At 57.3% G+C, this 14,384-nt stretch overlaps 2 protein-coding genes across 2 annotated transcripts in view; one reads left to right on the top strand and one right to left on the bottom strand.

The window, feature by feature from the left end:
* LOC144265879 (serine protease 27-like) overlaps positions 1-3,932 on the top strand; it is a 7,122-nt gene extending 3,190 nt beyond the window's left edge. The window contains exons 2-5 of the mRNA XM_077818931.1: positions 971-1,246; positions 1,583-1,854; positions 3,160-3,317; positions 3,621-3,932. Coding sequence (XP_077675057.1) covers positions 971-1,246; positions 1,583-1,854; positions 3,160-3,317; positions 3,621-3,932 — 1,018 coding nt within the window. The remainder of the gene's footprint in view (positions 1-970; positions 1,247-1,582; positions 1,855-3,159; positions 3,318-3,620) is intronic.
* A 1,021-nt stretch (positions 3,933-4,953) lies between these two features.
* Positions 4,954-11,777, bottom strand: LOC144265875 (serine protease 27-like). The gene is made up of 6 exons (XM_077818927.1): positions 11,723-11,777; positions 9,136-9,162; positions 7,205-7,367; positions 6,245-6,516; positions 5,841-5,998; positions 4,954-5,220 (listed from the first exon to the last, which is right to left on the bottom strand). Exons 1-6 carry the CDS (start codon positions 11,775-11,777, stop codon positions 4,954-4,956), a joined length of 942 nt encoding a protein of 313 aa, XP_077675053.1.
* Positions 11,778-14,384: the final 2,607 nt, after the last annotated feature.

Below are 14,384 nucleotides of genomic sequence, written 5' to 3'. Positions count from 1 at the left end.
AGCTCTGGGGTAAATCCGGAGCGACCCCACGGACGCCCAGGGAGCCAGGGCTGGGTCCTGGCTCTGTGAGCTCTGGGGTAAATCCGGAGCGACCCCACGGACGCCCAGGGAGCCAGGGCTGGGTCCTGGCTCTGTGAGCTCTGGGGTAAATCTGGAGCGATCCCACGGACGCCCAGGGAGCCAGGGCTGGGTCCTGGCTCCGTGAGCTCCGGGGGAAATCCGGAGCGACCCCACAGACGCCCAGGGAGCCAGGGCTGGGTCCTGGCTCCGTGAGCTCCGGGGTAAATCCGGAGCGACCCCACGGACGCCCAGGGAGCCAGGGCTGGGTCCTGGCTCCGTGAGCTCCGGGGTAAATCCGGAGCGACCCCACGGACGCCCAGGGAGCCAGGGCTGGGTCCTGGCTCCGTGAGCTCTGGGGTAAACCCGGAGCGACCCCACGGACGCCCAGGGAGCCAGGGCTGGGTCCTGGCTCTGTGAGCTCTGGGGTAAATCTGGAGCGATCCCACGGATGCCGAGGGAGCCAGGGCTGGGTCCTGGCTCCGTGAGCTCCGGGGTAAATCCGGAGCGACCCCACGGACGCCCAGGGAGCCAGGGCTGGGTCCTGGCTCCGTGAGCTCCGGGATAAATCCGGAGCGACCCCACGGACGCCCAGGGAGCCAGGGCTGGGTCCTGGCTCCGTGAGCTCCGGGGTAAATCCGGAGCGATCCCACAGATGCCCAGGGAGCCAGGGCTGGGTCCTGGCTCCGTGAACTCCGGGGTAAATCCGGAGCGACCCCACGGATGCCCAGGGAGCCAGGGCTGGGTCCTGGCTCCGTGAGCTCTGGGGTATATCTGGAGCGATCCCACAGATGCCCAGGGAGCCAGGGCTGGGTCCTGGCTCTGTGAGCTCTGGGGTAAATCCGGAGCGACCCCACGGACGCCCAGGGAGCCAGGGCTGGATTCTGAGCTCTCTGTGACTCTCTGTGTCTAGGACCCAGCACAGGGCAGTTGCTAAAGGCGAGTGGCTGGTCCATACAGCCCATAACAGCTCCCCCGACCCCTCCCATCCCAGCCGATCCCAACTCCCACCTGTTCTCTCCACAGTGTGCGGGCGTCAGAGCCCTACGAAGCGAATCGTGGGGGGCTCGGAGGCGCGGGACGGGGAGTGGCCCTGGCAGGTCAGCCTGAGACTCAACGGCACCCACCGCTGCGGGGGGTCCCTCATCTCCCCACAGTGGGTGCTGACGGCAGCCCACTGCTTCAGACAGTGAGTATCAGGGTGCCCCTCGCTCCCGACCTGCAGCACCTGCTCGCCCAGCCCCCACTCTGCTGGTGACCCTCACTCCCGCCCCACAGCCCCCCGCTAGCCCAGCCCTGGGCTCCCCCCAGCCCTGCCGGTGCTCCTCACTCCCGACCCACAGCCCCCCGCTAGCCCAGCCCTGGGCTCCCCCCAGCCCTGCCGGTGCCCCTCACTCCCGACCCACAGCCCCCCGCTAGCCCAGCCCTGGGCTCCCCCCAGCCCTGCCGGTGCCCCTCACTCCCGACCCACAGCCCCCTGCTAGCCCAGCCCCGGGCTCCTCTCACTGCTGTTCTCTGTCTCTAGGACCAAGGACCCTTCCCGGTTCTCAGTGCTACTTGGGACCCACAAGCAGCTGTACCCCAGCCCCCATGCAGTCGTTGCCTCTGTGGGGAAGATTATCTGCAACCCCCGCTACGGGGGCAAAGTCTCCAGTGGGGATATTGCCCTGGTCCAGCTAGAGAGGCCCGTGAACCTCACTGACCGCATCGTCCCCATCTGCCTCCCCGCTGCCGAGGTCCAGTTCCTGCCAAAGACCAAGTGCTGGGTCACTGGCTGGGGGGATGTCAAAGGTGGAGGTGAGTGAAGTGTGTGGCTGGGGTTGGGGGATGGGGGAGACAGGGCCCAGATCCTGAGAAAGCTACAGTGGGGAGGGAGGACATAAAGAATCTGGGGCATGGCTGTACTGGAAGTGGGGCGGGGGGAGGGGGGGGGAAGAAAGAAAGGAATGAATAAGAAAAAAAGAAATCAATGAATAGAATAAGAAAGAAAGAAAGAAGTAATGAATAGAATAAGAAAGAAAGAAAGAAAGAAATGCATGAATAGAATAAGAAAGAAAGAAAGAAAGAAAGAAAAATAAATAAAGGAATGAATAAGAAAGAAAGAAAGAAAGAAAGAAAGAAAGAAAGAAAGAAAGAAAAGGAATAAGAAAGAAAGAAATGAATGAATAGAAAAAGAAAGAAAGAAAGAATGGAATAAGAAATAAATAAATAAATGGAATAAGAAAGAAAGAAAGAAAGAAAAAGAAAGAAATAAAGGAATGATTAAGAAAGAAAGAAAGAGTGAATGGAATAAGAAAGAAAGAAAGAAAGAAAGAAATGAATGAATAGAATAAGAAAGAAAGAAAGAAAGAAAAAAAATAAATAAAGGAATGAATAAGAAAGAAAGAAAGAAAGAAAGAAAGAAAGAAAGAAAGAAAAGGAATAAGAAAGAAAGAAAGAAATGAATGAATAGAAAAAGAAAGAAAGAAAGAATGGAATAATAAATAAATAAATAAATGGAATAAGAAAGAAAGAAATAGAATAAGAAAGAAAAAGAAAGAAATAAAGGAATGATTAAGAAAGAAAGAGTGAATGGAATAAGAAAGAAATAGAATAAGAAAGAAAGAAAGAAAGAAAGAAAGTAATGAATGAATAGAATAAGAAAGAAAGAAAGAAAGAAAGAAAGAAAGAAATGAATGAATAGAATAAGAAAGAAAGAAAGAAAGAAAGAAAGAAAGAAAGAAAGAAAGAAAGAAAGATGAATGGCCTAAGAACAAAAGTAAGAAAGAAAGAGACACGAATGAATGTTATAAGAAAGGAAGAAAGGAATGACTGGAATAAGAACAAAAGAGAGAAAAAGAAAGATGAAGGGACTCAGAGAGATGAAAAGCGAGCGATGGAGGGAAGAAGGAAGAAAGAAGGAGGGCTGATAGATGTGAAAGGGAGGAGGCAATGCAGCATGCAGGGCAGAAAGGAGCAGGAGATACAAGTTAGTGTGGGGGGCAGGGATTGTGCCCCCCATCCATGCCCCCCCCATTTATGGTGGCCCCTCACCCCGCTGGGCAGGGGGAGGGGCAGTGGGTGTGGCTCCCAGCCCAGCTGTCCCGCTGCCCCCTCCCCCAGCAGGGAAAGGCAAAGCCCCGGAGACGCTGCAGAAGCTGGAGGTGCCCATCATCGCCCAGGCATCGTGCGACGCCCTCTACCGCAGGGGCAAAGGGCAGAACATCCAGGAGGACATGCTGTGTGCCGGGTACGCCAAAGGGGGCAAGGATGCCTGCCAGGTGAGAGCCTGCCCCAGAGTCCGCTGCATCTTGGTGCTGGGGTTTCCATACAAACAGCCCCCCCACCCCACCCCAGAAGTGGCTGCATTTCAGTGCCGGGCGAGGTGTCCACACATAACCAGCCCCCACACCCCACTCCAGAGGGGCCGTGTCTCAGCACTGGGTGAGGGGTCCCTCTGTGAACATCCCCTGCACCCCTACCCAGAGGGGCCGCACCTCGGTGCTGGGCAAGGGGGTCCCCCCCGCCCCACCCCAGAGGTGGCTGCATCTCAGTAACCCCTTGTCTGGCTCTTTGACCTCTAGGGTGACTCCGGTGGTCCGCTGGTGTGTAAAATGGGACAGAGCTGGGTCCAGGCAGGCGTGGTGAGCTGGGGAGAAGGCTGTGCTCAGAAAAACCGCCCCGGCGTTTACATCCGAGTCACCAGTTACCACGGCTGGCTCCAAGAGACCGTCCCAGACCTGGCGTTCGTCCAGGGCACCACGAATGGAACAGCCCACAGCTCCGTGGCTAACAGGAACTGCGAGAAAAAATTAAAAGACGGCAGCTTCAATCATGCGCCCATGGTGCTAGTCCACACCCTGCTTCTTGTGGCCTGTGCCCTACAGCTCATCTGAAAGCCAGGACTCCTGGGTTCTGTGTCTGGGAGGACAGTGGGGTCTAGTGGGTTAGAGCAGTGGGGGCTGGGAGGCAGGACTCCTGGGTTCTGTCCTCAGTTCTGTTCTTGCCTTGCTCTGTGCCTCAGTTTCCCCATGTGCAATAGTAGTCCCATTCCCCCCGCCCCCTGGAATTATTCTAAGGTTTCTTTTATTCCTGTTTGTAAAGCACTTTTGTAATCTGCATTCAGGCACTGAAGAACAGTAAATTATTTATTTATTATTATTCCAGTCTTTCGCGTTTAAATTAAAACAGTGCACAAGGGACCCGGCTGGATCAGACCCATGGGCCCATCTAGCCCGGTATCCCGTCTCCTCCCTGTTGCCCTGGCTCAGACCCATACTTGGTCCTGTGGGGGAGAATATTTCCGGCAGGCTGAAGCGTGGTGGTTGTGACCCACCCATGTTCCGGGGAAGCCACGGTCCTTCTCCCCCGCAGGGGCAGGGCTTGTGCCTAGGTGGGTGTGGCCAGAAGTGGGCGGGGTTACTTGACATGAGGTAGGCAGGACCCATCCATTGGCCACGAGGGAGAGTCCACAGGGGAGGGGGGATTCCGTGGCACAGTCCACTGGTGGGCGTGACATGTCGTGGCTGGGTGGGCGTGACTGGAAGGGGGCGGGGTCACTTGACATGAGGTGGGCAGGACCCATCCATTCGCCACGAGGGAGAGTCCACAGGGGAGGGGGGATTCCGTGGCACAGTCCACTGGTGGGCGTGACATGTCGTGGCTGGGTGGGCGTGGCCGGAAGGGGGCGGGGTCCTACTTGACACGAGGTAGGCAGGACCCATCCATTGGCCACGAGGGAGAGTCCACAAGGGAGGGGGGATTCCATGGCACAGTCCACTGGTGGGTGTGACATGTCGTGGCTGGGTGGGTGTGGCTGGAAGGGGGCGGAGTCACTGGAGAGCGGTTCCGTGGCACTCTCCCCTTGGGGCGTGGCCTATCAGGGTGGGTGTGGCCTTAACTGCCGGGGGGCGGGGCTCAGAGAATTCGGAGCAGCCAGGTGGCTAGAAGCAGGGCAGTGGGGGCAGGGCCGGGGGGCCCACCCCCGGGCAGGCTGTAGGTGGTGATATTGACCACCCCGAAGGTGGCGTTGGGCACGTGCTGCCCGATCCAGTCCAGGTAGGCGCCGACGCGGATGTAGACCCCGGGGCGGTTGGGCAGGGCGCAGCCCTCGCCCCAGCTGACGACGCCGGCCACGAACCACAGCCCAGCCTTCTGGCAGACCAGGGGGCCCCCCGAATCGCCCTGGGGAGAGAGAATCGGTGACACCGGGGCCTCTCAGTCCGGACCTGCAGCCTCCTGCTAGCCCAGCCCTCGGCTCCCCCCCCCAGCTCTGCCGGTGCCCCTCACTCCCGATCCTCAGCCCCCTGCCCCCCCCAGCTCTGCCGATGCCCCTCTCTCCCGACCCTCAGCCCCCTGCCCCCCCCAGCTCTGCCAATGCCCCTCTCTCCTGACCCTCAGCCCCCTGCGCCCCCCAGCTCTGCCGATGCCCCTCACTCCTGACCCTCAGCCCCCTGTCCCCCCCAGCTCTGCCGATGCCCCTCTCTCCCGACCCTCAGCCCCCTGCCCCCCCCAGCTCTGCCGATGCCCCTCACTCCCGACCCTCAGCCCCCTGTCCCCTCCAGCTCTGCCGATGCCCCTCACTCCTGACCCTCAGCCCCCTGCCCCCCCAGCTCTGCCGATGCCCCTCACTCCCGACCCTCAGCCCCCTGCCCCCCCAGCTCTGCCGATGCCCCTCTCTCCCGACCCTCAGCCCCCTGTCCCCCCCAGCTCTGCTGATGCCCCTCTCTCCCGACCCTCAGCCCCCTGTGCCCCCCAGCTCTGCCGATGCCCCTCACTCCCGACCCTCAGCCCCCTGCTCTCACCTGGCAGGCGTCTCTCTGTCCCTCGGCGTAGCCGGCACACACCATGTCGTCCTGGATCTCCCGCATGGATCTCCGGCGCTGATAAAGGGCGTCACAGGGCAGTGGGTCGATCAGGGGCACCTGCAGCTGCTGCAGTGTCATGGGGGCCGGGAGCAGGTCTGCGGGGGGCGGGGGGGGAAGGAAGGGTTAACACTGCCAGGGTGGGGGAGGGGACCCTGGGGGAGGAGGAGGAGGACACAATGCCCCCCTCCCTGCCCCCTCCAATGCTCCCCCCTCCTTGCCCCTCCTCCTCTGCGTTCCCCTCTCCTCCCCCTTTCCTCATGGCCCCTCCCACCTCCACTCCCCCACCTCTCCCCTCTCTATTCTTCCTCCTGCCCCCTCCCTTCCTCTCCCCCCCTCCTCACCTCCCTCTCGTGGCGACCCCCAGCCAGTAACCCAGCAGAGGGTCCCGGCGGGGAAGTGGACCCCGGCGTCCGGGAGGCAGGCGGGCAGCACCTGCGGGGTGAAGGTGACGGGGCGGCCCAGCCGGGCCAGGGCGATGTCTCCGCTGGAGCCCTCCCCAGAGTAGAGCGCATGGCCCAGGGCGCGGGACAGGGGCAGCCGCAGGGAGCCGGGCTCTGGGACCGACAGCTGGCGGGAGCCCAGGACGGCACGGTACCGAGACAGCTCCGCATGCCTGGGGCGAGAGAGGGGTCAGCGCCCAGAGACCAACAGCCGTGCCCCCCGCTCCCGACCCGCAGCCCCCTCCTGGCCCAGCCCTGGGCTCCCCCCGAATTCTACCGGTGCCCCCCGCTCCCGACCCGCAGCCCCCTCCTGGCCCAGCCCTGGGCTCCCCCCGAATTCTACCGGCGCCCCCCGCTCCCGACCCGCAGCCCCCTCCTGGCCCAGCCCTGGGCTCCCCCCGAATTCTACCGGTGCCCCCCGCTCCCGACCCGCAGCCCCCTCCTGGCCCAGCCCTGGGCTCCCCCTGAATTCTACCGGTGCCCCCCGCTCCCGACCCGCAGCCCCCTCCTGGCCCAGCCCTGGGCTCCCCCCGAATTCTACCGGCGCCCCCCGCTCCCGACCCGCAGCCCCCTCCTGGCCCAGCCCTGGGCTCCCCCCGAATTCTACCGGTGCCCCCCGCTCCCGACCCGCAGCCCCCTAGGAGCCCAGCCCTGGGCTCCCCCCGAATTCTACCGGCGCCCCCCGCTCCCGACCCGCAGCCCCCTCCTGGCCCAGCCCTGGGCTCCCCCCGAATTCTACCGGTGCCCCCCGCTCCCGACCCGCAGCCCCCTAGGAGCCCAGCCCTGGGCTCCCCCCGAATTCTACCGGTGCCCCCCGCTCCCGACCCGCAGCCTCCTCCTGGCCCAGCCCCAGTCACTCACTTGGGAAAGCAATGTGCAGCGCTTAGCACCCACTCCGCGTTGATGAGGGTCGCCCCGCAGATGTGGCGATTCTCATACTGCAGACTGACCTGCCAGGGCCAGGCCCCCAGCGGGGCGTCCTCCCCGCCCACGATCCGGTCCTGGGGCCCCGCCTGGCCACACGCTGCGGGCGGAGGGAGAGAACCATGACGGAACGGAGGACACGCGGCGCTCCCTGGTGGAGGGGACTGGAGCTGCGCTGAGCTGCAAGGCAGCCTCCCGTGGGGGGCTTGGTGTTCCACAGCGCCCCCTAGCGCCGCCCTCGGGCATCGGTCTGGGGAGGGCGCCCCCCGCTCCCTGCAGCACAGCGCCCCCTAGCACCACCCTGCGGCGTCGTGATTCATAACGGCCGTATTGAGTCAGACCAGTGGTCAATCCAGCCCAGGGTCCTGTCTGTCAACAGTGGCCAACGCCAGGTGCCCCAGAGGGAATGAACACACCAGGGAACCATCAAGTGATCCAGCCCCTGTCATCCAGTCCCAGCTTCTGGCAATCGGCAGTTTAGGGACACGCAGAGCATGGGGTTGTGTCCCTGCCCATCTTGGCTAATAACTACGGATGGACCTATCCTCCAGGAACTTACCTAACTCTTTTTTGAACCCAGTTACACTTTTGGCCTTTACAACATCCCCTGGCAAGGAGTTCCACAGGTTGACTGTGTGTTGTGTGAAAAAAATACTTCCTTTTGTTTGTTTTAAACCTGCTGCCTATTCATTTCTTTGCGTGACCCCTTGTTCTTCTATTATGAGAAGGGGTAAATAACACTTCCTTATCTACTTTCTCTACATCAGTCATGATTTTATAGACCTCTGTCATATCCCTCCTTAGTCGTCTCTTTTCCAAGCTGAAAAGTCCCTGGCTTATTAATCTCTCCTCATACGGCAGCCGTTCCAAACCCCTAATGGCTTTGGTGGCCCTTCTTTGTACTTTTCCCAATTCTAAAATATCTTTTTTGAGACGGGGCGACCACATCTGCACACAGTATTCAAGGTGTGGGTGCACCATGGATTTATAGAGAGAAAATATGATATTTTCTGTCTTATTATCTATCTCCTTCCTAATGATTCCCAGCATTCTCTTTGTTTTTTTTCACTGCCGCTGAGAACTATCCACAATGACTCCAAAATCTCTTTCTTGAGTGGTAACAGCTAATTTAGACCCCATCATATTATATATATAGTTTGGACTATGTTTTCCAATGTGCATTGCTTTGCATTTATCAACATTGAATTTCATCTGCCATTTTATTGCCAGTCACCCAGTTTTATGAGATCCTTTTGTAGCTCTTCGCAGTCTGCCTGGGACTTAACTAACAAGGTATTTTGTAACATCTGCCAACTTTGCCCACTCACTGTTTACTCCTTTTCCCCGATGATTTACGAATGTGTTGAACTGCAGTAATCCCAGTACAGACCCCTATTTACCGCTCTCCATTGTGAAAACTGACCATTTATTCCTAGCCTTTGTTTCCTGACTTTTAACCAGATACTGATCCATGAAGGGATCTTCTCTCTTATCCCATGGCTGCTTACTTTGCTTCAGAGCCTTGGGTGAGGGACTATGTCAAAGGCTTTCTGAAAGTCCAAGTACACTTTATCCACTGGATCACCCTTGTCCACATGGTTGCTGACACACTCAGAGAATTCTGGTAGATTGGTGAGGCACGATTTCCCTTTACAAAAACCACGTTGACTCTTCCCCAACAAATCTGTCCTTTACTATAGTTTCAAACTCTTTGCTCAGTACTGAAGTTAGGCTTATCAGCCTGTAATTGCCGGGATCGCCTCTGGAGCTTTTAAAAAAATCGGTATCACATTAACTACCTTCCAGCCACCTGGTGCAGAGGCTGATTGAAGTGATAGGTGACATGATTTCAGTGGTAGGTTACATACCTGTCTGGATTCCACGGTCCGGTGCAGCTGAGGGAGACAGGAGAAGGAGTCACAGATGGCACAAAGCAGGGGAACCGGTTTCAGAAATGAACAGGAATCAGGAAGACAGGAAAAGAAAGGCAGAAAGAAATGCTGACTAAAAGTAAACAGTGCAAAATAACACACGGCTCTCAGGGTGCCTGGGATCTCTCCCCAGACAGGGGAGGTTTAGTGGTTAGAGCAGTTCGGGCTGGAGGCCAGCATTCCTGGGTTCCTCCTTGGCTCTGGGACAACAGCTGAGTCTTTCGCACCCTGCCCTGCCCATGGGACACAGCTGCACTTCATATCTTGTTAACCGCTTCCCTGCTGAAGCCTCATCCCTGGGTTATTACACTATTTAGAGCATTTCAAGAGCCCTAAGGTACATTTCTGGGGCTGGCTCAGAGGGTGGGGGCGAGAGAGGGTGTCTGTTGCTGAGACTGAGAATTGAACCCAGAAGTCCTGGCTCCCAGCCCCCTCTGCTCTAACCCACTAGTCCCCACTTTCTTATCATAGGACCCAGGAGTCCTGGATCCCAGCCCCTCCCCCCACTCTAGCCTAATAGACCCCACTCTCCTTTCAAGTGAACACAGGAATCTTGACTTCCTGCCCACCCTGCTGCAACACACTAGCCCCCTCCCATAGGACCCAGGCATCCTGGCTCCAACCCCCGACTTTCCCTGCGGCCTAGGCAGCAGGAGAAGGATGGTTTTTGGGGTGCAGGGCGCTCCCATGGCCCGGCGGCTCCCAGCTCAGCTTCCACAGGGGACTAGGGGGTCGGTGAGCTGCCCCAGTGACCCCACTGCCCAGTGTCAGCTGTCTGCCTGGCCAGGAAATGTCACCCAGCCAGTCCCCCCATCGCTAGCCTCTCCTCACCCTTCCAGGGAAACCGCTTCTTGCACCACCAAACCCCGCCACATGTCAACCCTCCCCATTCCCAGCCTCCCACCTGCCCCAGCCGCATTGGCCCCTCGCTGCGTCCCCAGGTCCTGTGCAGCTGAGAACTCCCCCACTCGTGTTTCTGTGACACCCGGCTGCTGACCTTCGTGAAATGGGGGGACGTGTCCTGAAATGGCCGGGGAGCTTTCCCAAGGCAGCTCACCGGGTTCTTCTGTGCACTTCTGTGTGTTTGTGCAGCTAAACTCCAGGGTGTGTATGTCTATAGCTAGACTCCGGGGCTGTGTGCGTCTGTCTGTGTGTGTGTGTGTGTCTGTCTGTGTCTGTGTGTGTACCTCAGGGGTGTATGGGACAGGTGTTGCCTTTGTTGTGTAAATGGCCAAGGACAGAACAGCCTAAGGAAATTCCCAGTATTCTTGGGGTTATTTATTTTGTATCATTGTGGGTAATGAGAGATAGACCCATCCTAGGCAGACAGACACAATAGAGACAGATGGAGACAGTACAGACAGAAACAATCTAGATAGACATAATCTAAATAGAGAGACAGACACAATACGGACAGGTGGTTGGAAACAATACGTCAAGAGACAAATCACCTAGATCGGCAGAATTTAGACAGAGAGGCAGACAAAATCTAGAGCGAGAGAGAGGCAATCTAGACAGTGAGATGCAATTTAGACTGACGGGCATATACTATTGCAGTTGAGACAGACAGACATATTTTTTGTTCCTAGTATTCTCTGTATTATTGTAGGACCTACGATACCCTAACATGGGCCAGGAATCCTTTGTGCCAGGTGCTGCCCAGATCCATCGTAGGAGCCAGTCCCTGCCCCCAAAGGACGCACTGGTTTCTGCTGTGTGCCTCTGTATCTGTGTGTGTGTGTTTGTTTGTGCAGCTCAACTCCAGCGTGTGTGTGTGTGTGTACCTCAGGGATGTGCGAGGTCCCTTGTGTTGTCTTTGTTGTGTAAATTGTCAATGACAGAACAGCTTAAGGAAACTTACAGTATTTTGGGGGTTATTTATTTTGTATTGTTGTGAGTAATGAGAGATAGACCCATCCTGGACAGACAGACACAATATAGACAGACACAATCTAGATAGGCACAATGTTAACAGACAGACTGACCCAGTAGAGACAGATGGTCAGATTCAAGACAGAAAGAGAGACAGACAACCTAGACAAGCAGAATTTAGACAGAGGAGCAAACACAATCTAGACTGACAGGCATATGTTATGTAGACAGTCAGATGCAGTTGAGACAGACAGACGTATGTTTTGTTACAAGTATTCTCTGTATTATGATAGGACCTAGGATACCCTAACATGGGCCGGGTATCCTTTGTGCCAGGTGCTGCCCAGATTCCAGCCGAGATCAGGGCCCTGTGGTGCTGGGGGCTGCCCAGACCCACAGAGGGAGCCGGTCCCTGCCCCGAAGGGCTCACAGCCTAAACAGACAAAGGCAGGAACATTCTCCCCCTTTTCCATCCAGGGAAATTGAGACTCAGAGAGATGCGGGACTTGCTCAAGGTCACACAAGGAGTCTGTGGCAGAATCTGGGATAGAACCCAGGTGTCCTGGCTCAAGGTCACCTCTCTGTGCTAAACCACTAGCCCCCACTCCCCTTCCATAGGGCCCAGGCATCCTGGCTCCCAGCCCCCACTTACCCTGCAGCATGGGCAGCAGGAGAAGGATGGTTATTGGGGTGCAGGGCGCTCCCATGGCCCAGCAGCTCCCAGCTGGGCTTCTGCAGGGGATTAGAGGGTCGGTGAGCTGCCCCAGTGACCCCAAAGCCTAGTGTCAGCTGTCTGCCTGGCTGGGGAATGTGGCCCAGCCAGTCCTCCTATCGCCTGCCTCATCTCACCCTTCCAGGGAAACCCCCACCCTCCCCGCACTCATGTTAACCCTTCCCGTTCCCAGCCTGCCTCCGGCCCCAGCCTCATTGGCCCCTCGCTCCGTCCTCGGGTCCTGTGCGGCTGAGAACTCCCCCACTTGTGTTTCTGTGACACTCGGCCACTGACCTTTGCAGAATAGGGGGGACGTGTCCTGAAATGGCCGGGGAGCTTTCCCAAGGGGACTCACTGGGTTCTGCTGTGTGCATCTGTGTTTGTGTTTGTGTGTATGTGTGTGTGTGTGTGTGTGTTTGCAGCTCAACTCCATAGTGTGTGTGTCTATAGCTAGACTTGTGTGTGTGTGTGTGTGTGTGACAAAGCGGGACTGTTCTTAATGTTTCCTCTGAATATTGTGGGGGTGCCTCAGTTTCCCCTATGCAGTTCTGAAGTATCTAGGGGGTGAGATAAGGGTGAATGATCCTTGCAAAGCCCTACAGGGCAGGTGTGTGCAGGGGTCTGGACACAGAGAAGGGCTGACAGCCTGTTTCCTGGCAACTGATGGCCTGGGCCCTTCCCCCCTGCAAGGTGAGAGCCAAAGGGTTGGAGAACAAAGGAATCAGGTGCCCTTCTGGCCCCAGAAAGGGACAAAGCCCAGAGGAGGAGGGGCTGGAGAGAGTTTCAGTTTGAGGCTGGTTGGGGATGAGGAGTGAAGGGCAGACGGGGTTGTCTGGCTCACTGCCCCCCAAAATGGAGCCAGCTGAGGGGTCCTGTTCTCTGCACCTACAAGCTCTGTTTTAGACCGTGTTCCTGTCATCTAATAAACCTCTGGTTTCCCGGCTGGCTGAGAGTCCCGTCTGACTGCGGAGTTGGGGGGGCAGGACCCTCTGGCTTCCCCAGGAGCCCCGCCTGGGCGGACTCGCTGTGGGAAGCGCACGGTGGGGCAGAGGAGGGTGAATGCTCCGAGGTCAGACCCAGGAAGGTGGAGCCGGGTGAGCTGTGTGTCCTGCAGACAGGCTGCTCCCAGAAGGGAGACTTCCCCAGAGTCCTGACTGGCTTCATGGGGAGCAGGTCCAGAGCATCGCCCGGGAACCCCGTGACAGTGTGCAGTTAAATTCCGATGTGTGTGTACCTGGGGGGTGCATGGGGTCCCTTGTGTTGTCTTTGTCGTGTAAATGGCCAAGGAGACAACAGCCTAAGGAAATTCCCAGTATTCTTGGGGTTATTTATTTTGTATCATTGTGGGTAATGAGAGATAGACCCATCCTAGGCAGACAGACACAATAGAGACAGATGGAGACAGTACAGACAGAAACAATCTAGATCGACACAATCTAAACAGACAGACAGACACAATAGAGACAGGTGGTTGGATACAATAAATTAAACACACAGAATTTCAACGGAGGGGCAGACACAATCTAGAGAGAGAGAGAGAGAGGCAATCTAGACATTGAGATGCAATTTAGACTGACGGGCATATACTATTGCAGTTGAGACAGACAGACATATTTTTTGTTCCTAATATTCTCTGTATTATTGTAGGACCTACAATACCCTAACATGAGCCAGGAATCCTTTGTGCCAGGTGCTGCCCACACCCACAGAGGGAGCCGGTCCCTGCCCCGAAGGGCTCACAGTCTAAACAGACAAAGGCAGGAACATTCTCCCCCTTTTCCATCCAGGGAAATTGAGACTCAGAGAGATGCGGGACTTGCTCAAGGTCACACAAGGAGTCTGTGGCAGAACCTGGGATAGAACCCAGGTGTCCCAGCTCCCGGTCACCCCTCTGTGCTAAACCACTAGCCCCCACTCCCCTTCCATAGGGCCCAGGCATCCTGGCTCCCAGCCCCCACTTACCCTGCAGCATGGGCAGTAGGAGAAGGATGGTTATTGGGGTGCAGTGTGCTCCCATGGCCCAGCAGCTCCCAGCTCGGCCTCCGCAGGGGACTAGAGGATCCGTGAGCTGCCCCAGTGACCCCAAAGCCTGATGTCAGCTGTCTGCCTGGCTGGGGAATGTGGCCCAGCCAGTCCTCTATCGCCTGCCTCATCTCACCCTTCCAGGGAAACTGTTTCTTGTGCCACCAAACCCCGCCACATGTTAACCCTCCCCATTCCCAGCCTCCCACCTGCCCCAGCCGCATTGGCCCCTCGCTGCATCCCCCGGGTCCTGTGCAGCTGAGAACTCCCCCACTCGTGTTTCTGTGACACCCGGCTGCTGACCTTTGCAGAATAGGGGGATGTGTCCCAAAATGGCCTGGGAGGCTTCCCAAGGGGGCTTACCGAGTTCTGCTGTGTGCGTCTTGTGTGCGTCTGTGTGTTTGTGTGTGCAGCTCAACTCCACAGGGCGTGTGTGTCTATAGCTAAACTCCAGGGTGTTTGGGTGCCTAAAGCTGGACTCCGGGGTGTGTATGTGTGTACCTCAGGGCTGCCTGGGGTTCCTTGTGTTGTCTTTGTTGGGTAAATGACCCAGGATAGAACAGCCCAAGGAAATTCCCAG

This window comes from Eretmochelys imbricata, chromosome 6 (genome assembly GCF_965152235.1).
Source record: "Eretmochelys imbricata isolate rEreImb1 chromosome 6, rEreImb1.hap1, whole genome shotgun sequence".
NCBI lineage: Eukaryota > Metazoa > Chordata > Testudines > Cheloniidae > Eretmochelys > Eretmochelys imbricata.
The sequence above is the reverse complement of the archived record's forward strand: the minus strand, read 5'-3'. Positions and strand labels throughout refer to the sequence as shown.